At 44.3% G+C, this 22,018-nt stretch overlaps 2 protein-coding genes across 2 annotated transcripts in view; both read left to right on the top strand.

The window, feature by feature from the left end:
- The window catches only part of LOC135205693 (protein sel-1 homolog 1-like), a 337,811-nt gene that overhangs the window by 248,550 nt on the left and 67,243 nt on the right, over positions 1–22,018 (top strand). The window lies entirely within an intron of this gene.
- Positions 5,144–22,018, top strand: part of LOC135205570 (uncharacterized) — a 40,172-nt gene continuing 23,297 nt past the window's right edge. The window contains exons 1-7 of the mRNA XM_064236334.1: positions 5,144–5,282; positions 8,078–8,487; positions 9,271–9,445; positions 11,698–11,793; positions 11,921–11,994; positions 12,989–13,116; positions 21,247–21,335. Of these exons, the coding sequence (XP_064092404.1) occupies positions 8,120–8,487; positions 9,271–9,445; positions 11,698–11,793; positions 11,921–11,994; positions 12,989–13,116; positions 21,247–21,335 (930 nt within the window). The 5' untranslated portion in view covers positions 5,144–5,282; positions 8,078–8,119. The remainder of the gene's footprint in view (positions 5,283–8,077; positions 8,488–9,270; positions 9,446–11,697; positions 11,794–11,920; positions 11,995–12,988; positions 13,117–21,246; positions 21,336–22,018) is intronic.

The following is a 22,018-nucleotide window of genomic DNA, read 5'->3' as shown; positions in this document are numbered from 1 at the left end:
GGCCGAAAGCAAAAAGTGAATTGTTTACCTCCCAGTCGCGCGCGCGCGCCTGTCGGACAAGCAGTTAACTACCGAACCCCTTGTTCGAAGCTTACGACCTATCCAGCTGCCGCTAGTACCTTCCTATTGTAAAAGGACCGAAGGTTTGTATGCCGTGTCGGAACAAAGTCCTTTTCAAACGGACGCGAGTCACTCCGGGCTCCGCTCCACCCCTTGCGCGGGGAGGGCGCCTCGGAGGACGAAAAACAGTCCTTAAGGATGCGAGCCTGAGCACGCTCCTTGGCAGCCCTGGGACAAGCAGCAACAGGTCCTGCCGAAGGGACGCCAGATCGGTGGGGAGACCCCCGTAACCCTCTTGCGGCTTTCGACATGCCCACTCCCTGAGTCTGGGAGTCCGACAGAGGTCTAGGCCTAGAGGCATTATGGGGCCGATCTGACGCCCCCTCCACAACACTAGGGCACGATCACACACTTTACTCGAGCCGTTTTCAAGGGCCAACACTTTGGACTCTAGAGTGCGTAACGACTCTAGAATCAGAGAAAGGGCATTACCTTCTCCAGACACAGAACTAGGGCCCTCAGGCAACAACACAGGATTAGGTGAAGCAAATTCTACTGGTGTTAATATAGGCGAAATGTTACTTCCCTTACCTTTCGTAGAACCGCTCTTAGAGGAAGACCTCCTGATCCTATCGCGCTCTAACTTACGCCGATAGGATTTATACACCTTCCATCATCCTCAGTCAAACTTTTGCATTCAATGCAACGATCAACTAGCAAACAAACATGCCCCCTACACCCACCCCATACATACTGTGTGGGGGTCTACCGATGATTTCGGTAGCCTCACCTTGCAATCACTCCTCACACACACTCTGAAGCTCACTGAACTTGATCCCGACATCACGTTCATAAAAAAAGCCAATTCCAAAATCCAAAAACAGGTCCACTATCCGCGTTATGCCAATCCAAGCAATTCCAGAAGTCCAAAACCAAAAGTCAATCCAGATACTTATAACGAGTCAAATCCAAAAATCCTGGGCGCGGAGGTCTGTAAACAGGTGTTTACCGACCGGCGACAGAAAAAAATATGAATAGAAAATGGGAATGGTTCCTGATATCCGCCCCCCAGCGGAATGGTACTACCCACCTGGCCGCCCACCCCTGCCGTGTGCCGCGAGTTTTGAAATTCTGTCGGACTTCGGAGAATACAGCTATATATATATCTGCCAAGTAAGTCTCATGAACAAATATGGCCTTAATGTCTAACTTTGGAGAAAACACTTGGGGTAAACAATCGCATGGACTGGCCCAACACACCGACAGTCACGGCAGGCCACCCTCCAAAAAAGTACTTATAACGCGTCCTGACACCAGAGATGTTCATCAGTCACAAGTTGTTGATGGTGAGAGACGCAGCTAAAGACCTCTACTCTCCTCCCGAAGTAAGTATTTTCTCCAGTTAGAAATTAAGGCCATATTTTAAGATTTAAACAGACGGTAATGAAAAGGGTGGCCATCGCAGTGCAAACTTCACCAAAACGCTTTTGAAATTTTTACTTACAACTCAAAATATTTAGAAGATTGACACCATCTCAATGTTTACGGAGTCACTTGTGTCAATAAACTTCCCAGGTCCTGTGCTAAATCCGCACACCACTAGTACCCATAGACGCTGGGGCACTTCCATCACAACAATCTAACCAGCACTTATTGAAGGGGACTACGGCATTCTTTGCGGCGTTTTGCGCTCTTCAATTGTTTATCAGTGTTGTCAATTGGTATGTGTTTACCCTCCAAACTGGGTATGAGACTTACACAAAACCGGGGAAATAAGTGAAATAAGTGTAACTATTTGTAGTATATATATACATTTACAGCAATTTTATCATTACTGCATTAGTGTGATAACTAGAATTCATGGAAACAGTTTGTAAATGCATCGGCGTATGTGTGATGCTCCACTAGATTGGCAACGAGGAGTCATTTCTCCTCGCGTCGTCTGCTCGTAAGTATACATCCGAGATATTTGTAATTTTTCCGGGTTAGTTTGATTGCAAAAAAGGGACAATAGACATGAATCAAATAAATATTTTGAAGTAAAGTTAAGCTAAATAATGAGTAAAGTAAATAATTAAGGGAATAAAGCTTTACACCCTTAATCAGTGTTGTCGTCTGCAGCTTGTAACTGTTGGCAGAGTGAGTACTTAGGAACCATGAACAGCAACAAGGTTCAAGTGCAATGTGGAGTGAATTAAGACCAAAATGTGTATAATTACAATCAAATAAGCACTGTGGAGTTTCAGTTGTGATGGCAGTAAGGGTAAAACCATCGATTACAAGGTAAAAATGAATTCAGTTCTAACCATGACCCCGGGAATATAAAGTTTCATACTTTCACTAATATAGGCAACAGAATGTTGTTTCATTGTGCTGATTACAACTGCAATCTTGAGTAAGATCAATAAACGTCACATATAGCCTATACGCTAACATTGTTCAAATGAGTGCTGGGAAGGCTGGGAAAGATGGTGGATTGTCCGTGGCTAGACCGGCCAGCCTTACGATTGCCGCCATAATGGATTTCAAAACTGCCTTGAAAACACAGTTTACGAAGAGCGTCACATGCTTATTTTAGTTTGTATGAAGCTTTCATAAATCACATGATGTTGACGAAACTTCAATCTTTTGAATGGTATGCTTAAAGTTGTAATTGTATTCTTGTTTCACCAATCAAATATCGAGTGAATAAGACCCGGCCAGCGTGATGACGATGGATTGTCCGTGATTGTTAACCCTACTTCAAAAGGAGAGTATATAGGTCTTGAGCTCCTGCTCTCACCACCAACAACTCATGACTGATGATCATCTCCGGTGTGTTAAAGTACTTATTTGGAGGGTGGCCTCAAACGCGGGAGTCAGTGGCTTGGCTAGTCCAGTCGGTTTACCCAATCATCACAGGTTAATCAACCAGATTAACCAAAGCGCAACGATCCTGTCAAGGAAAAGAGGTTTCCCATCATCAATCAGCTGCCTCTGGACGGCTCCTGTTCTGACCGACACGATAACAACAACTGACGTCCCCCTTCAGATTCGAAGACCCTAAGCAACGGCCTGGTTGAAGGAGGCCTTTGAGGGAAACTTACAACGACGGGTCGTACATTTTAAGTTACCTGGGAATAAAGAGTGATTTTGAAACAGGTTTTCAACCGAGAAAGAAATATTTGTGTTATTGTTCGGCGATTGTCTGCAGGTAACCCTAAGCCCCCATCAGGAGGAAGAAGACCTCTCAACATTGGCTACCTAATCTACTCTGGACACTTCGATTCAACAACGACTTTCCATCAAATTCCCTCGTTTCTCTTCCAGCTAAATCAAAGAGCGAACGTTTAGGCGCTCGAGCGCCATACTCACACAGATTACATTCTTCCTCCTCTCGTAATATTTTCACAAATTATAATCAATCATCTGAAGCCACGTAATGTTTTCCTTCGCGTATTATCAGGATGTCAAAGGTACGCCTCCTCTTCTACCGCCCTCGGCCAGATGCCAAACTCGAAGTGGCGGTTCTCTCTCACTCTGCACGGTGTCATGCGCCTCCTTAACGCTTACGTGTATCGTCAGGTCAGGATGGGTGATGTTGCGTTATATACCGGCTTTACTGAAGAAATATCGCCATATGTCTTTTTTAAAAAAACTGGTTAAATGGCTATGATTGCGTGTATTCATGGCATAGCTGTTAACATCTCCAGAAATTCATCTCACCTGAGAACACCTTTTACGTCAGACCATTTTATCCCGACTGCTTTGTTTACCTTCTTCACGCTAATCCCTCCCACTCTCCAGTTAATCTTCTTGCATGGCACAGATTTCCCGGTTTTCCACGAAACATATTTTGCTTTCATTCCTCTCCGATAAACCGTCGAATCTTTTAAATCATACCAGAAATAGGAAAACCGATTCAAAACTGCTGGCTTAGCTCTTGTGTGTTTCCCTTTCCTTGAGTAATGAGTCTTATGTCATTCCTTCGCATGATACACAATAGCATTTTGGTCATGTCTTGACGTTGAATCGTTATTTTCTAAAATTCCAGATCGCCAATGATGCTTTCTTTTACAAATTTGAAATTACAATTTGCATATTGTATCAAGCCAATTAACATTCTCTGGTCACCGTCTCCTTCCCACAGCATCCAAGTAATAAACCTTTTTGCCAGCTGACAGGTCTTCATTCTGTTTCTCATTTCACACATAATGAGCACCCGCATTCAACATCCACACTTCACTTCCATGAAGGAAACTTGTTCCAGAACTCACTTCAATTATTCTAATATACACCGGGACATTTTTACATTTACAATTCAGCCACAAATTTCGTTTAATGTTAGTCATATACCTGGTAATATAACCTGCACCCATAGTGTAATTATAAGTGGCAAGTGCTTCATCACCAGCGGGATTCGAATCACAACCGCTTGGTTAGGAAACAATGGAAAGGCAGTGACTATGACCACTGAGCTGTCAGAGCAGTATGAATTGATATAGACCTGTCCGTGCATTTGCCTGGATTCAGATTAACTACTTCAATTTTACCTGTCCCTTACTATGGTAGCCACTACTTTAATTCAGGTTTCATGAATTAACTAGCTAATAAAAGGTAGTTTAAAACTAAAATCTTTAAGATGTGTAATCTTGTACATGGATTCCTATAAAATCTCTTGTTCAAAAGATTGATATAAGTTTTCAAGGTGATCTTGTTGACTGATAAAAACTTACAAAACTTAAAGCCAAAAAAGAATAGCTACACATGGAAAAATTAATAAATAAAATTTTTTATACATGAAATAGCAGGTATCCACAAAAGGATCCTGTTGGGTAGGCTACTTGCCTTGTTGGAATCATTTTAGTATATATTTAAACCCCTGTAGGTGGGTCATGAACTCAAGATTGTCTACATCAAGTTATAGCTGAAGAGGCATTGGGTAACATTTTCATTACCCATCTCAAGCACTGTACCATAAGTTTCTTATGACTATCTCTGATACCTTGATTTCTAGGATTATTTCCAGAAGCTCAAGGAAGAGGAAACGCAAGACAAGGATCTTAAAAACAGGGTGTGTGCTAAATAATCACTTTCCATTTTTTCCAGGTTACTTACGTAATGTGGCCAAAATAAACAACGGTTAATCTAAGATATTGCGGCCGTTTTGGTGAATTCTCATAACTCATAAGACTTTTATAGAAAATCAGAAAGTTTATATTAATCCGAACTTATGGCTGCAGGTACGTAAGTTTACGTCACCCTTTGTATTGTCTGCTTCCGATTAGATACTAGGTATGTGACGTTGTTGATAGATTAGGCTACCTACTAACTAATTGATTGAATTAATGGCCTCTAACATTTACTTGTAGATTAATTTTAGTATTGCATTGGTTATTACAGTTTATCAGCGCATGGAGAGATTTAAAGCGTAATTTGTTGCCAAGGTCTACTTATAATGTGGTTTGGCAAATGCCACTTTACTGATAGGTTGGCCCTTTGGTTTGGGGTAGCTATCGTAAATAGTCATTGGTTATCCCTTGGGCTAACTCAAGTGTAGTAATTTATGGGCACCACTCGGGAAAGAAGGAGGGTATTGTAGACCTTGTTGCTTAAATATAAAAAAAGCTAGTGAGAAGTGTCAGAGGAGAGAGACAGAAACTTAATAAAAATTGTGGTGGCGCTTCTCATTGGAACCATCCCCATCCTTGCTTAACCTGGCAGGAAAAGTGTGGCCATGATACTCAAGGAGATACTAGGCTAGCTAATCTAATCTAACCTAACCTACCCAGAAGCTCAACATCAAACCAAAACACTTTGCCAAGTTCTTGATAATCTTGATCTTGGGAGGATCGGTAGATCTAGGTTACTTAGTATCCGCGGCGGCCTAGACTATGGCAGTTGCTGTTTTCCTATGCAGTTTTACCTACTGAACAAGAATTTTAAGTAATATTTATTTGGACGACTGTAATGAACCCCCCCGGTAGTGGATGTCGTAACCCCAGTTACGTTCCTTGCAGTCCGCGGACTGCTTCTGTAGAAATACCGGAGGATGAAAGTTGTTGTAGTACCTAGTTCATCAATACTAGTGATCGTGATATCAGGAAGTTTGATTGTCTTATGCCTTGGCAACAGTGGGTGGTAGATGTCTAAAGACAAAAGGTATGTAACTGTTCAGTGTGTAATTGATGAAACATTAAACAATGGAAAGGAAGTAGGTTATAGAACCCAATAGAGCCCATATTTATTGGCTAATAGGGTGTGCCCAAATCGGAGGCCAAAATTGGTGCAAGGTAAAGTTACAAGAGTTGGAAAGCCTCCAAAAAAAATAACAAATAAAGAAAAAATCAAAGGACGAATGGAAGTAAAAATCAGCAAGCAATGCCCATGGGGTTGAGGTGATGCAGTTAGGAAACCCAAGTGCTCTTCACTATGTGTCATTTAGAGACAATGTAAATGGTATACCTCCCTGGAGGCAGTTTAGGGTGCTGACATGACAAAGGGGCCAATTAAGAATGTTTTTTAAAGAAAATTACAAAGGAAGATATGAGACTAAAGTAAGATTAGATTACAGTAATAAGACAGTGTAGAAAGAACAATGAATGGATTAGGTATATACTAGTAGAAAAAGTATAAAATAAAAATACTGAAGCAAGTGTTAGACATGTCAGAAATTGCTGAAGGAATAATTGTATATCTTTGTGAATTGACAGTTTTTGGGTTTTGCTTCATGCCAGGGAAAATGACAATGCGTTCAGTTTTCCTAGTGAGGTAACTATGGGAAAAGTAACAAGAGATTATGTAGTGAGGTAACTATGGGAAAAGTAACAGAGATTATATAGTTGTGGGGGTTGTGATAATTGACAGAGTATATTATACGAAGATAAGCAATAGGTGGAATTATGAAAGGAAAGGGTACCAATAGAAGTTTTAAACCAAGATTTACAGAGAGTGGCAGGTACTGAATATTGAAAAAAATAAGGTAAAAGGTGTCCTTCAGGTAGGAGGATGGTATCCTTTACTGAAGAGGATTGCAGATGGGGAATTCCCTGGATGATCTTAAGTGCAGAATACCTTTACCTGGTGTTAACAACCGAAATCAGAGGAAGGATTGTCTAAATGATGAGTGGAATTCAGAAGAGAAAACACAAAATTAATATGAGAGAAGGAAAGAAAACAAAAGGTAAAGTTCACATGGGAAAGTGATGTTGCAGTAAGATATTACTGCACTTGGTCATTTATTAGATTATTTGAGACCTGAATCACATTTATCAGACTCCCATTGGTATCTTTAGAATGTCTTGCTTGCAATTTTGAGATGAAAATTGGGAATAAAGGTACCATTCAAAAGAAGTTGAGCAGTTAGATAGATGAAACAAAAGGAAATGGGGTAACAGCTGGTGCATTGGGTTAGAATGCTGCATAGTGCTTTCAGGATCATCTGTACCGTGTATCATGCAAGGTACCCTCTAGTACTATTATGGTTGAAAGATGTGTGGTGTTGAATTAAATAACGCAGTTGATAATTTAACAGGTGATGCCCAGGTTTACAGAATGTAACAAGACTAGGGTGTGAGCGAATTTAGGTGTTTTGTCTACTAGGTAATGGCATTATTAGTGAAACTGTATTAAGAAGGCAGTAGAAAGAGTAACACTAGTCTTGGAGATTTAGAAAGAGATCTTTATACCATTGATTAATAGTAGATAAAAAAAAATAATGCATGGACAGTATGTTTGATTTAACCTCCAAAGTGTGTCCAATAAGGCAGGGCAGTTCAAGAAGTTAAGCATGATTTTAATTGATTGCAGCCCACCCATCATGCTCCTAGGCTCCATATGAAATAGTGTGTTTGATTAAATACCCTAATTAGACAATCATGTTTCATTGGGGATGTTTGAAAAAAAAAAAACTGCTCTATGTTGAGTAGAGGATGCACTTATGAAAAATCTTTAGCATCGCTTACACTATAAAGTACTCTCCTGTGACTTGGCATTTGATTTTATGGTTAATTTTTCCATTTAAAAAACTTCATTTCAGTTTCAGCTACTATTTGAGACTGCTCCAGGGAAGCAAAGGACAATGTCAGTGCATCGCGATGTTGATGATGCTAATCATGCACACATCAGTGAAATATGTGGAGACGATGCACCAGTTGGTACTGAAGCGCCTCAGAAGGAGCAAGAAGCACTTCAGAAGGCTCAAAGTCCTCACACAACATGGGATATACGTTACCCACAAAATGGTCATGGCAGCAGCCCTGTTAACATTTCAAAGGATTCAGTTCCTAGTATGGGCAACTGTGTCACTTCTCCGGCGCATCTTGCCCCTCCATCCCCTTCTTCCCATCATACTCCAGCATTAGGGGCATCTCACTCATGGCATCATAGTTCCTTTGGTTTGCAGCCTTCATTAAGTGAAAGGTCACTTCTTTTAGGGAAATCCCACAGGTAAGCATGTTGTTAACATTAATTAAAATGGTGAATTTCAGTTATTGCTTATGGTAGGAGAATGATTTTTGGCTTAGTTTCAAACAGCATCATGGCAGAAGACAATTTCCTCAGCAAATTACGTACAACCAAAGTGCAAAATAGAGAAAATTGAAGCAGTGAACTTGGTATAGTAGTATATGAAAGTGGTTGAGATAGCAGGAAGCTTGGAACATAGATTGAAATATCCTAGTTTCTGTCTGGCCCAGTTACCTTAATATCTATTTCCTTTCACTAAGGTTAATTTAAAAGTAGGTGGCTCAGAGGCCAACTAGATATTCCAGCTAAGGAGGCTTTACTGTGTTTTTCGGTCCATTTTTTTCTGGTTAAGCTAACTTTGTATTGCCCAAATTGGAATATTGTTCCCAAAGAAGGTCTTTTGCTCAGCATATTATTAACTCATAAAAGTTTAAGGAGTGATTCTGTGCATAGAATTTAGTTTTATAATGTATAAATGTGATGCCTATTCACCAGGCCTTCTGTCAACTGCCACGGTGCCATTTGTCTTTCTCCTGTAGCTCTATATTGTACTTAGTGCTGAATGGGACTTAGGTCATAACATTCACAAAAAAATGAAATCATAAAATCTGGAAAAGCCAGAGTTCTTTATTATTTTTGCCAGATAGGGATGTTCTCCAGAAGGGTTATTGGTCAAGTTCTCATATGAGATTGAATTGTTCCTCCTTAAGCATGTCAGCAGTTTTATTTAATTAGATATTGGGCAAATAGATTTAAATTTTTCAGGTCAGGATCAACTTTTATATGCAGTGCAATGCCTTCCAACATCTTGACACATGATGCAACCCATAGGGCTAGTGGTTTCAGCAGGAAACAGCTGTTAACCCTGGCTTCAATGCTTCTGATAGACTTGTCGTCCTTTGCGTCAATGTCTGTGTTAGCTCCATTTTTTCCAAAGCAGGTTTGTATTACTGTACAGTATTTTGTAACACTAACTCTCGTTAGTATTCATTGCCTCTCTAATAACTTTTTATAATACAATATCTTTTAATAATTCTGAGATTGGTAATATTATAATACACTTTAGGTTTCACTGTGTACTTATGGCTTTTAGATAAAAATCTTTGTTCAGTACAATTCTCAGGCTTGTGGCACAAAAATTGATTAGTCTAGGGTGGATATTTAAAGCTCCTTACACTTTATCGATTCTGAAATTGATGAAAAATTATGTGATGATGTAATGTGTGTGCCAAAGTGCAGGATATTTATATATGACTTAAGCAGATGGTTTAAAATACAGAGACCAAGGACAATGGTTATTTGTTAAAATTTTGATGCAGTCATAATTATAAGTTACTAGCAAACATATATATATATATAGAAATTATGTATGATAAATTTGTAAAGTAACTAAGTCTACGGGCATAACCAGCCCTGTTTCGTGGGCAGAACCAGCTCCGTTTCAGGGAATCCATCCATCCATCCTACCCCCTTTGGATAGGTTGGGGGAGGTAGGATGAAACACCATTATGAACCATCTTAGGGATCACCACTATAACCCTGCCAAGTTTAATGCCCATCAAAACAGCTGTTTGGCCGTGATTGAATGACAGACGGACTGACAGACATAATGCCCATTATAGTAAGATGGGTAAATATTCTGATGCCTCTTAATCTCGGCTAGGGAAGGTTCTGCTCCTGCTGCTATTTTGATTTTCTTGATTCTGATATTTCCTAACACCATCTTAATTTTTCAGCCTCAATGAGAGGCTTCTTGGATGGTGGTATAGATGCTACCACTACTCACTGCAGATCCCCTGCCACAGCCCTTGACTAGGCAAAATGGGCTAAATTCATGATTTCGTGTGACAAATAGGGTTCTCCTGGATTAGAGATATTGCTAGCTTCATTCAGCTTAAACTTAAGAAATGTCAAGAACATTTCCAACCATACTCAAGTTTCAGAGAAACCTCCTAATTGGGACTTGATCTTGGCCCTGCACAGTTTTATTAAAGCCCCACATAAGCTTCTGTTTAGCTCTTTTAAGATTAAATTCTCAAGACTGTTTTTGACCATCTTGGCCACCCAAATCATGACGATGGGCTCCACAACCTTTCAGGGGATGTATCACATTCAAGCTGCTGTTCTTTGGTTGCTGTCTTGTTTGCTTTGTTTGCTTTGGAGTTCGTAACCTGTAGTACTCTGTCGTTTATCTAGGATAGGTCTTTGATTCCTTTACTGTCTCAGTTGTGCCTGCTGAAAAGAACTGTGACCTGTAAAGGCTTTTATTTCTTGTCAGTTAATGAAATCCTTGGCTCCACCTTTAGTTCCTGTACATATATGAGTCATCAGAATTGGTTGGTGTTTAAGAAATTTATATTTCTTATTGACTGACAGGTCATTTTCTAAGCTACACACTGGATCAAGGCTCACAAGGTCTGGGGCCTCGGGATTCTTAGAGTGGCTTACTGTTATTGGAATAATTTGGGATGTCCCTTATGAAACTCTTGATGCATTATTTGTGGAACATATTGTGACAGTGAGCCATGTACTTCTGTAGAGAAGGATTCGAACTATTCATCCTCACCTTCATGATTTATCCCTCTTGTGTTTGGACACTGGAGGTGTGTCAATATATCCTGGAGTACCACCTGGTAAACCACGTTTGCTTGGAGAGAATACTCGCCTGGTTTCAGTTCAATTGTGAAACCATTATTCTTATGGATTGAAGTCATTTAAGTACTATGATGTAGAATGAATCACATAATATCTGCTTATGTTAGCTTTAACATACTTGTTATTACTTCCTGAAGACAGCATGTTTTCAGTGACTGACTTTGAATGACTTTGGAGCTTGAACAGAATGATGAGTTGAGTAGTCTTGTCTTTGTTACAAACTATTGAAGAATATCTTTTGGTAATCATAATTGCAAATACCTTGAGAAGACTAGACTGGTAGTGTATGTTGGTCCTCATTACATAATTCAGCTTCTCTTGTCTTGTAATGTTTGAATGACCAGGTTATTCTAATGAGATATAGTAGGTTAATTTACCTCATTTGCAATTTCCTTCATAACTTTTTTGTGATTTTACCATTAGTCAGCATGTTTGTCAATTTGTAATGAAATATGTAGGTTTTTCCATGGAATAATATGAATTATTTTCCAGTTTTTAGGTACTGTATTAGATAATTTGTATTTATTCATATTCCAGGCCCGAAGTTTGAATTTAAGCACAACATTTGATGGAGTAGTTTTCAGTGTTTATGCTTTCGTAATTTTTATAGTATCTCCAGTAATTGGAAAATTTGTAAGTATTTAGGGGAGTACTTTAACAGTTCATGGAAAATCATGATTAAGATTATGGAACATTATTGTAAATGTGATTTTTTGATAACTGAGAACAGAACTTTACAAATAATTAATTTTCATTTTAGTTACCTTTGATGAATTCCCGTAAAGTCTACTTAGTAGGGATCGTGATTGCAGGAGTATTTGACATTTGCTTTGGGTAAGTATTTGAAGACTTTCTAAAGTAGTGTGAAATTTAAATGTTATTTGTTTTATGAATTTTAGGTGAATCATAAGGAAATTAGACTTTTGAATTAATTTTTAACGAATCATAAGGAAGTTTGACTTAATATGTCAGTATTTATCAACATTTGAATAAAAATAGGAGCCACACATACATGACATTGCTTCAAGGAGGCAAGGAACCAGACCTGTAGGTATTTTAGTCAAGCTAAGAATTTTGGTGGGCAGGAGTGGGAATGACATTATTTATAGTGAAGGACCACCCTTGGTCACAAAATTATGTGAGGTTCAAATATTCCTTCTCAGTTGAAAGCATGAAGTTTGGACCAATAAGGTGGAGTCATGTTAATGACCAGGTGAAATATCAGCAGCTTAGTATCCCATTTTTGTATACAGTGTAATTTTATATATAGTACTAAAGTGGAAAAGTAAAGTAACCCATGTTTAATAAAATTATACCGATAGAAATGATGAATATGATGTTAGGTCAATGGGTTGTAATGAAAACATTAGTACTATGTACTATATGTAAAAATTGTCATTCCATTGGCCTGTATAAACGATGTAGAAATTACATTAAAATAAATGCAAATGAGAGTTTTCAGAGGAGAGATGTCTTAATGGAATCATAAAATAGTGACATGGGTAATACACAGCAGTAGTTGAGCAGTCTTAAGAAACTTGGCTGTGAGTATAGCTCAAATACTTCTGGTCATAAAAGAAAGAAGTTTTTTGTTGAGGTTTTCTCGTGTTGGTAATTTCCTTGTGTGGAACAGTTTTAAAACAGATTGTAGATGGAAGCAGATGAGTTTTTGACTGATGATCCCAACGCTGTCTAAATAATTGAATATGGAGTACTTTATACATGGTACAGTTGTAATAATTGCTTTTACCTTTGGTACACTTGTAATTATTGTTTTTACTTTCATTATTAATTACCAAGACTGCTGTAGAATGCATCATTATTTCAGGATGACTTACTGGCTACGGTCCCCAGAGGTTTTTGCAGTAATAACTATCACTCTACGAATAATTACAGCCCTTGGCACAGCTGCTTTCTTGACAGTTATATATGCTGTGGTTCCAGTATTATTTCCTGGTGAGTCTTGGTATCATTAGGACAAAAGTTGTAGAGATAAAGCATGATTCTTACTTGATTGTTTAAGGAGTACTATTGTAGTCCACACAAAGAAAGAGATTAGTACAGGCAGTCCCCGGTTATTTCCAGGGGTTCTGTTCTTGGTGGGATATTGATAAGCAAAAACTGCCTTTAACTGAAACCTGGCGATTTATGGCACTTATGGCAGCAAGATTCGGTTAATGGCACCGATGACTGGTTAGTATAGCCTGTGTTGGCTATGTTATGACGCCAATAACCGTAACTTGGCCCGTTATGGCGTCTTAAAATGCTGATTTTATGGTGCTAGACAAGGGCCATAAAACCGGATTGCCATTAACCGAGTCCGACAGTAACCGGTGACTGCCTGTATTTCATATTTTTTAAATTATTTCTCAAAGGAGCAAACTTAAAATTTAGAATTGTAAGGGGACTTAACCCTTAATGTAAAAGAGGCCCCACAAGGGTTTGTCAATAGTTATTTTCAACTTCTTGTGGAAGGTTGGGGAAATTTTTTAGAATTCCTTTTTCTTACACTATGTCCATTTGCATATCTTCCTCTTTCCATTGAGGTGTTTTTTTCTTAAACTGGTCAACCTCAAAGTTTTACTGGCCTGGGGTGCTGCATATAGATTAGTTAACCCATCCATTAAGGGTTAAATGTGGCATTGCCATATAACTTTGGTTGATAGCTTTAATCCAGTAAATGCTTTAATCCAGTAAATGCAAGTCTTTTTGAGTGAAATGCATTGCAATATACATTAGAAGACTTTTGAAAATGTAAAATCACTACCTGTTGGTGATTGTAGACATTGTTGTTGAAATGAGCTCGAGCACATTGTGTAAATCAATTTATGTACTCTATTTTTCTATGGGTTGTACATATCAGAGCTCACTTCAAAGGCTGTACTGTGGAATTGTTTCAAGATTAATAGTAATTGTAAATGATGCCAGTAACAGTTACAATGTTAGAAGAAGAATTATAACCTGAATTTGTTCCGATACGTAATACAAACCCTCGGTCCTTTAACAATAGGAAGTAGCTAGTGGCAGCTGGAACGGTCGTAAGCTTCGAACAAGGGGAGAACGGTAGTTAACTGCTTGTCTGATCGTCGCGCGCCGCGCGACTGGGAGGTAAACAAACCACTTTTGCTTTCGGCCGTGTGTGGGAAGGACGTGCTCGTCATCGCTCTGCCCGCTTGTCGTTTGCTTTGAGTTTGAGTATTTGCCCTCTCTTTCTGTATAAATCAGAGTGATTGTAAGTACTTTTGCATTTCTTTTGTTGATCATTGCAATGAGTGAAGAAGAAATGGAGATATCACCACGCCCCCCGGTCGCCCGTAGAGTGTGTCCCGGGCTGGAGGGGCGTAGATGTGGGGGATTTAGATCGTTTGTCGATGTAGATCCTCACGAGGTTTGTACTCGTTGTCGGGGGCGAGAGTGCTCCCGCAACGAGCCCTGTGTAATATGTATGAATTGGTCCGAGGCGCAGTGGGTGCTGTACGAGGGCAGGAAGAGACTTAGGCCGCCCAAGAAGTCATCGGAAAGTCCAGTGACTCCTTTGGTAACGGACACTTCGTCCTCTTTCCTGCCCCCCGGCCAGCCCCCACGGTTTGCGCCTTCCCCTGCGGGGGGGGTAGCGGAGTCCTTCTCCTCTCTCGATCCGTCGAGTGTGGATGAGGGCGCCCGCTACCCGGACGTCCAGTTGTACTCGGGGTCTTCCGTCCGCTCTGGGGGGGTTCTTCTCCCCCCAGGCGTGAGGAAACCCCTCTAACTAACCCGACTGTTGCTTCCGCAGGTGTGCCATCAGCGAAGGACGACCTGGGACAGGTGTGGGAGTCGCTGGGACTGCAGGGAGTGCCGAGCATACAGGGGTTGATTCAGCGGTTGGCGGGGTCGGCAGTGGTCACTCATGGTGCGGTGACCACTACAACAACCACAATCTCGACACCAGCATATGAGATGCCACCGCATCTGGTGTATACACCACATATCATGTCGGTGATACCCACGGCTGCGATCCAAAAACCCATTCCTGCCGTGTCAAAGAGGACGGTGCCACCACCACCTGGGTTCTTTGTATTGCCGACCCCGGACTTCCGCTGCCCAAAGAGTAACCCCCCTGACCTGCCGCCAGTGCCGAGGATGACGGTAGCTGCCGACAGGACGCCTGGCTCTCCTGTGGTACCTGCCGTGCCTGCCGTACCTGTTGCTGTCCCAGCCGCTCATTCCTTTTCAGATCGGGGGCCTGCTGCTCATTCACTTTCAGATGTTCCTGCCGTTCCTGCTGTCCGGACCTGTTCCTGTTGTTCCTGCTGTTGGTGGTGCTGTCACAGTCTCAGGTCTTTCCGGACAGGTGCAGTCGGGCCCTGTTGCTTCGGCAACTGCCCCGGCTCCCTCCTGGATGGAAGACCTGACGTCTGTCCTGCGGAGCCTGGCGAAGAAGAAGAGGAAGAGGAAGAAGGTGTCGTCGTCGTCTTCGTCGTCTGCTGCCTCTCCTTCCCCTTCGACTTCTAAGGCTAAACAGCCGAAGAAGAAGAAGGTTGCCTCCTCCCCCCCTAAGAAGACTCCTTCGGGATCTTCTAAGGGCCCGGCTCGCTCAGGCGAGCTGGGGAGCTCTTCTGCTGGTCCTCCTGTTCCTTCGGAACCGGGAGGCCCGTCGCTTCTTCTGCAAAGAAGAAGTCGACGGGGACCAGAGGTGCACCAGCCTCGGCTGGTGCGTCCTCACCTGGTGCTAGCGGTTCTGCCGCTAAACCAGGTTCCGTCTCGGCCGCTTCTCGTTCGCGAGAAGCACCGAGTGGACGCTCTTCCAAAGAAGACCGTCCAGCCAAAGTTTTGACGCCCGAGCTCGCTCGCCGTCAAGACAGCGGCGCGGAGCAGAAGACTGGCGAGAGTCGTGCACACGACTCTCGCCAGGCCAGTGGACGCTCTCGCAGCGATCAACTGGCTGCTTCGGGCTGACGTGACGGTCGCTGACCCGGCCGCGGGTTGAGGCGAGGAAGGAGTCCCCACGGCCACCTGTACCCAGCCACGGGGCTGGTACCAGCGGCTTGACGCGCCGAGAGGACGCTGGCCGGTCTCGACGCGACAGAGAGCAAGCAGCGTCACCCGTCCGCCGCTCCCGATGGGACGCCGGGGCGGAGACGGTGACCAGCGGCAGCTCGCCTGACGCTAGAGATTCGGTCTCGACGTTCTCAACCGAGCCAATCGCCCCAGGCGAGCGGCAAGGGGGGGGCTAGGCCTGCTGCTCGACCGTCACCGCGGGTTGACGATCAGCAGCAGCCCTCCACGCACGCTGGTCCGGCCAGCGAGCGAGGGGGGAGCGTCAGGTCTGCCTCTCCCGTACCTTCAACCTCCTCGGGCTATACCGGGAGGAGCGAGGTACCGAGGAGCGATCACGAGAGGTGCGCCGCTCGTGACCCAGCTATGACGCCGTACGGATCAGGCACGGTTTTAGGACCGACCAGAACGTACGCGCAAGTAGTTGGAGGCGACCGTCAGGGGTCTGTCGCTGTTCCTCCTTCTGAAGGAGGAGTATCGCGGGATATGCTCTTGCTGGAGGGACTGGACGGTCCTACTCCACAAGACGCTGTAACTCCCGAGATACAGAGGAACTTTGCGGAGGTCATTAAGCTGATGCGTCTGCATAATGACCTCGCGGAAGGATCGCCGCTACCACCGGCAGAGCCCACGTCCCGGCTCGAATCATTTTGGGGTCCCAAGAGGTAAGCCCAAGAGGGAACCCAAAATGATGGTGGGGTTACCGCGATCTGAGCTTGCAGACTCGGTCCTGGATCAGGTGGAGAATCTCGTCTCAGGACGGGAGGACTCGCTAAAGTCCGGACGGTCTTCTAAGCTGCTTCTTCCTCATCCTCTACAGCGGCAGAGGCGATTCTACGTGCCTTCGGAAGACCCGATACTGCCGAAACAGGTTAACCCGGAGTTAGCGAGGCTGACTCCAGGTGTGTCCCTGCAGCAGCTCCTGTCGGAGAACCTATGGTTCTCGCAGCAGGAGGCACTTGCCCTGGAATCTACCGCTATGGCAGCATTCCAGGCAGTTTAGTTTCCTGGTTGGATTTGTGGTCCCTCACAATATCCAAAGTAGCGGCCGGCTCTGGGAGCTCTGCTCTCGAAGACGACGCTTCTTTTAGGAGACTGTGCCAGTCTGGAGGAAGAGCAATCTCTTACCTCGCCCATCAGACTGCTAACCTGTGGGCCAACTTGGTTCTTCGACGTAGGGACGCAGTCCTTACCCGAGTGACCAAGGGGGCCGGGCGTGAGGCGGCACTCGGGCTTCGAAATGGACCTCTTAGGAGTTCCCCAGCTCTCTTCCCTGGAGAGATGGTGGACGCTGCGGTGGAAAGGCGGCGCACTGACGAGAGTGACCGCTTAGTTCACCAGGCAGTCTCGAAGGTTACTGGGCAATCTCGAGCGACTGCGGCCAAACCAAAGAGCTTGGCTAGCGCTTCCACGGCGGCGAAGTACGGGTTGCACCGTCCAAACCCCGTGTGAAGACTCCTGTAGTTTCAACTTCTGCTAGAGGAGGCCGCAACCAGCCCTCCTCCCAGCCCTCCTTTTCCCCGAGTGCTGGAAAGAAGTCGAAACGAGGTGGGAAACGCTAGGGACGGCGTTCCCCCTCACCTGCTGCCGGAAGTGGGGGGGTGCCTAGCGAGCCATGTTGGGCGACTTGGCAGACGCTACTGCGCCGAGAAACTGGATAGGTAGGAGCGTCCTTCGGGAGGGATATCTACTACCCTTCGAGTCTCGGCCCCCCCTCATCATCCAATCCGGTCCACCTACAGACCTATGTCCGGGGATCAGTAAAGGACAACGCTCTTCGACAGGAGATCAAGACCATGCTGGCGAAACGAGCTGTAGAAATCGTGGAGGACCAGTCACCGGGCTTTTACAGCCGCCTCTTCCTAGTGGAGAAAGGCATCGGGGGGCTGGCGTCCGGTGATAGACCTCTCTCCCCTGAACACCGCCTTAGTTCGCACGACGCGGTTCACGATGGAGTCGGGCACGATCGGTGCTCGACTCTATCAGGGGAACGATTTCATGCTTTCAGTGGACTTGAAGGACGCGTATTTTCAAATACCCATCCATCAGTCCTCCAGAAAGTACCTCCGCTTCATCTTCGACGGGACGGTGTACCAATTCAGGGCACTTTGTTTCGGTCTCTCTCAACCGCCCCACAGGTGTTCACGCGAGTGTTCACTCTGGTGTCAGCTTGGGCCCATTCGCACGGGAATACGTCTTCTGAGGTATCTCGACGATTGGCTAGTCCTGGCGAGCTCCCGCTCGCAGTTGCTACAGGACAGAGATCGACTCCTCAAGTTTTGTCGCGATCTGGGGATCGTGATAAACTACGAGAAGTCCGATCTCGAACCCAAGCAAGAAGATGAAGTACTGGGTATGCTGATACACGGGGTAGCATGGCAGGTCTTTCCCGCAGACTTGCGTATCAGCAAATTCAGGGAGGCAGCCGGCCGGTTCCTGTCGCGGCAGGAACAGGCAGCACAGCAATGGCAAGTCGTGATCGGCCATCTGTCGTCACTCGAGAAGTTAGTCCTCACGGGCCGTCTTCACCTGCGGTCTCTCCAGTGGAGGCTAAGGGAGAGTTGGTCTCAGGCCAAGGATCCTCCTTACTTTCCCGTGGCTATCACGGACAAGGTGAGGCAGGACCTAGCCTGGTGGCTCGACGACAAGAACCTCTTAAGAGGAGTGCCCATACGCACTCCCCCCCCGGAGATGCTTCTGTTCTCAGACGCATCGACCGAGGGATGGGGCGCACACCTGGAGGAGTTGCTGACTGCAGGTGTGTGGGACCATCACGAAAAGCACCTTCACATCAATGTCCTGGAACTCAAGGCGGCGTTCTACGCTCTCCAAGAGTTCAGGACCGCTTGGTGGGACACTCAGTGGTGTTGATGTGCGACAACACCACAGTAGTGGCATATGTCAACAAGCAGGGGGGCTAGTGTCTCTTCCGCTCCATCAGTTGAACGGTGCAGGTGGGGGCACGAGTGGGCCACTGGGCTCACTCGATAGAGCTGTCAGCACGCTACATTCCAGGCAAGAGGAATGTAGTAGCAGACAAGCTCAGCCGTCGGGATCAGGTGATAGGGACCGAATGGTCTCTACACCAAGACGTAGCGGAAAGGCTCTTCAACCTGTGCGACCGGTCGTAGACCTGTTCGCCACCCGGCACAACAGAAAACTTCAGGTTTTCTTCTCAGCTGTGCCGGACCCATGGGCAGCTGCAGAGGACGCTCTCCAACACCCCTGGGACAACCTCTTCGCTTACGCCTTTCCTCCCTTCTGTCTGATTCGGAAAGTGATCAGTCGAGCGCTGGTCACTCCCAATCTCAGAATGATCCTGGTGGCTCCCAAACGGCCGCAAGCCGTTTGGTATCCGGACCTGCTGGCTCTTCTTGCGGACGCACCGAGAGAGCTACCCACTTGGCACAACCTTCTAGCCCAGCCACACGTAGAACGGTAACCACCAAGCAGTCCAGGTTCCTTCAACTTCACGGCTGGCTGTTATCCACCATCTCTTGCGAACGAGAGGCTTTTCTCGTAGCGCAGCAACAGAGATGGCTGGACACGTCCGACGTCCTCTGCAGCTGTGTACCAGGGGAAGTGGGCCGTCTTCTGTGGTTGGTGTCGTAGACAGGGTCTGTCTCCTCTCAGAGCCACTCTTCAGCAGGTAGCGGATTTCCTCGTGTTTCTTCGCCGAGAGAAGCTCCTCTCAGTACCCACAGTTAAAGGATATAGAGCAGCACTGGCGCTCGTCTAAAACTGAGGGGACTGGACATCTCGAATTCGTTCGAGATCTCCTTGCTAATGAGGAGCTTCGAAAGGTCTTGCCCACCCAGGGAACTCAGGCCCCCTGCGTGGGATGTGACTCTCGTACTTAGGAGTTTGACTCGAAGACCCTTCGAGCCACTCCGAGAGTCGTCAGACAGGGATCTGACTCTCAAGACCCTCTTCTTGCTGGCCCTGGCATCGGCGAAGAGAGTAGGGGAACTACATGGCCTTTCTTATGATGTTAACATACCAGAGGCTGGGGATCTGTGACGCTCGATTTCGTCCCGAACTTCGTAGCTAAGACTCAGAATCCGTCGATCCCTGACGACAGGTTCGAGTCTTTCACGATCCCCTCCCTTCTGGACTTCACCGATAACGATGCGGATGAGATGCTGCTTTGTCCTGTGAGGGCGCTACGGCGCTATCTGAAGAGAACTCGACATCTCAGGCCTGAGTGTCGACGCCTCTTCGTTAGCACTGGGGTTACCAAGAAAGAAGTCTCCAAGAACACGCTTTCTTTCTGGCTGCGTGAGGTGATCAGGAGAGCGTACGAGGCTGATGGTAGCGACGACATCCGTACGCTCCGACCGAGAGCCCACGAAGTCAGAGGTATCGGACCCTCCTTAGCGTTCCGTAAGAACTTCTCCGTGGCGCAGGTCCTGAAGGCAGGTGTCTGGGCCAACCAGACCACCTTCACGTCCTTCTACCTTCGGGATATTGCCCACAAGTCCTTGGATACTTTTTCCTTGGACCTGTGGTGGCTGCTCAACACGTTGTGTAAGCTTACCCAGCACCCGAGCAGGCAGAACAGCATCGATTCCTGGTATGACTGGGAGAATGAATGTGCGAATGAGAGAGTGACTGGCTTCTCTAGCTACTTCCTATTGTTAAAGGACCTCAGGTTTGTATAGTTAGGAAAAATGCAATTTTCGACAAATTGTCATTTTATAATACATGAATCAAGCTTATGATATTGATGATTTGTTTACAGTACCATTTGTGCATAGGAGTTGAAATTTATTGTATCTAAGAAATTTGTCTTGTTAGGAAATATATTTATTTTGACATAGTATGTCACTTATCATCTTGGGTGGAACTACAGGACAGTAGTTGGTGGATCAAAGGACATTTTTTTTTCTCATATAAAATGTTATAGTTTAGGTGGTAAAATTCTAGTGGACTTTTCTGTGGTACTTTGATAAGTTAATAAATGATGAGTATTTTGTATGATGTAAGTTTTGAAATTTTTAAGAACCATTTCACTTGCATGTATTTCCACCTTTTTAACTAAAGTCTTTTCAGAGGATATGAATATGGTGAATGGCATGTTGGAGACAGCTGTTGGAATTGGGATGTGTGTGGGTCCTGCAGTTGGAGTTTGGCTATATTCAGTAAGCTTCAATTTTTTAATGGTTGATTGTACATGAAATTCGGGAACATTGTGTGTGTGTGTGTTCACTCCCTTAACATTTTTCATATCTGTCATTGTGATGAATGAATTTGAAAGTTCAATTTGTGTGTGCGTTTGGAACCTATTCTTGTTAGCTTTTTTTAAAGAGCAGTAGTTAGTAATACCAACAGCCTTTGAAACTAGACACAGGTGCAAATTTATTTCATTTTGGTCTTCATGCTGTTTTATCAGTATTTGTTTTCCTGCTTTAGTTGTACATACTTTGATGATGCTTATTGGTTTGGCACAGAGTCATTTAGCCTTCAGAGCGAAAGAATTCTAATCCAGATGTATATATATTTAACATTTTTAAATATCATTTGCCTGAGATGTAAGGAATCATAAGCACTTCAGTGGTGAATGTGCCATATGGCTATCTACTAATGCTTGCGGAGACCTTCTTTGAAGCTTAAACTTTCTCAAGTTGTCCAGTTATTATATTTAAAAAGTTTACGAGAATAATCTTTTCTGACCAGCCCTCTGGTGTTTATAATATCAGGGGAAGACTGATTTACTGTAGCACATGAAAATAGATTAATGTAGTGTAACATTATTAGTGTTGATGATATAAAGATTAAGATGATTTTGACAAAGATAAGAATGGACAAAAAAGTTTTTCTTTTT

Source organism: Macrobrachium nipponense, chromosome 24 (assembly GCF_015104395.2).
Source record: "Macrobrachium nipponense isolate FS-2020 chromosome 24, ASM1510439v2, whole genome shotgun sequence".
In the NCBI taxonomy this organism is placed as follows: Eukaryota; Metazoa; Arthropoda; class Malacostraca; order Decapoda; family Palaemonidae; genus Macrobrachium; species Macrobrachium nipponense.
Note: the sequence above shows the minus strand (reverse complement) of the source record. Positions and strands in the feature narration are given on the sequence as shown.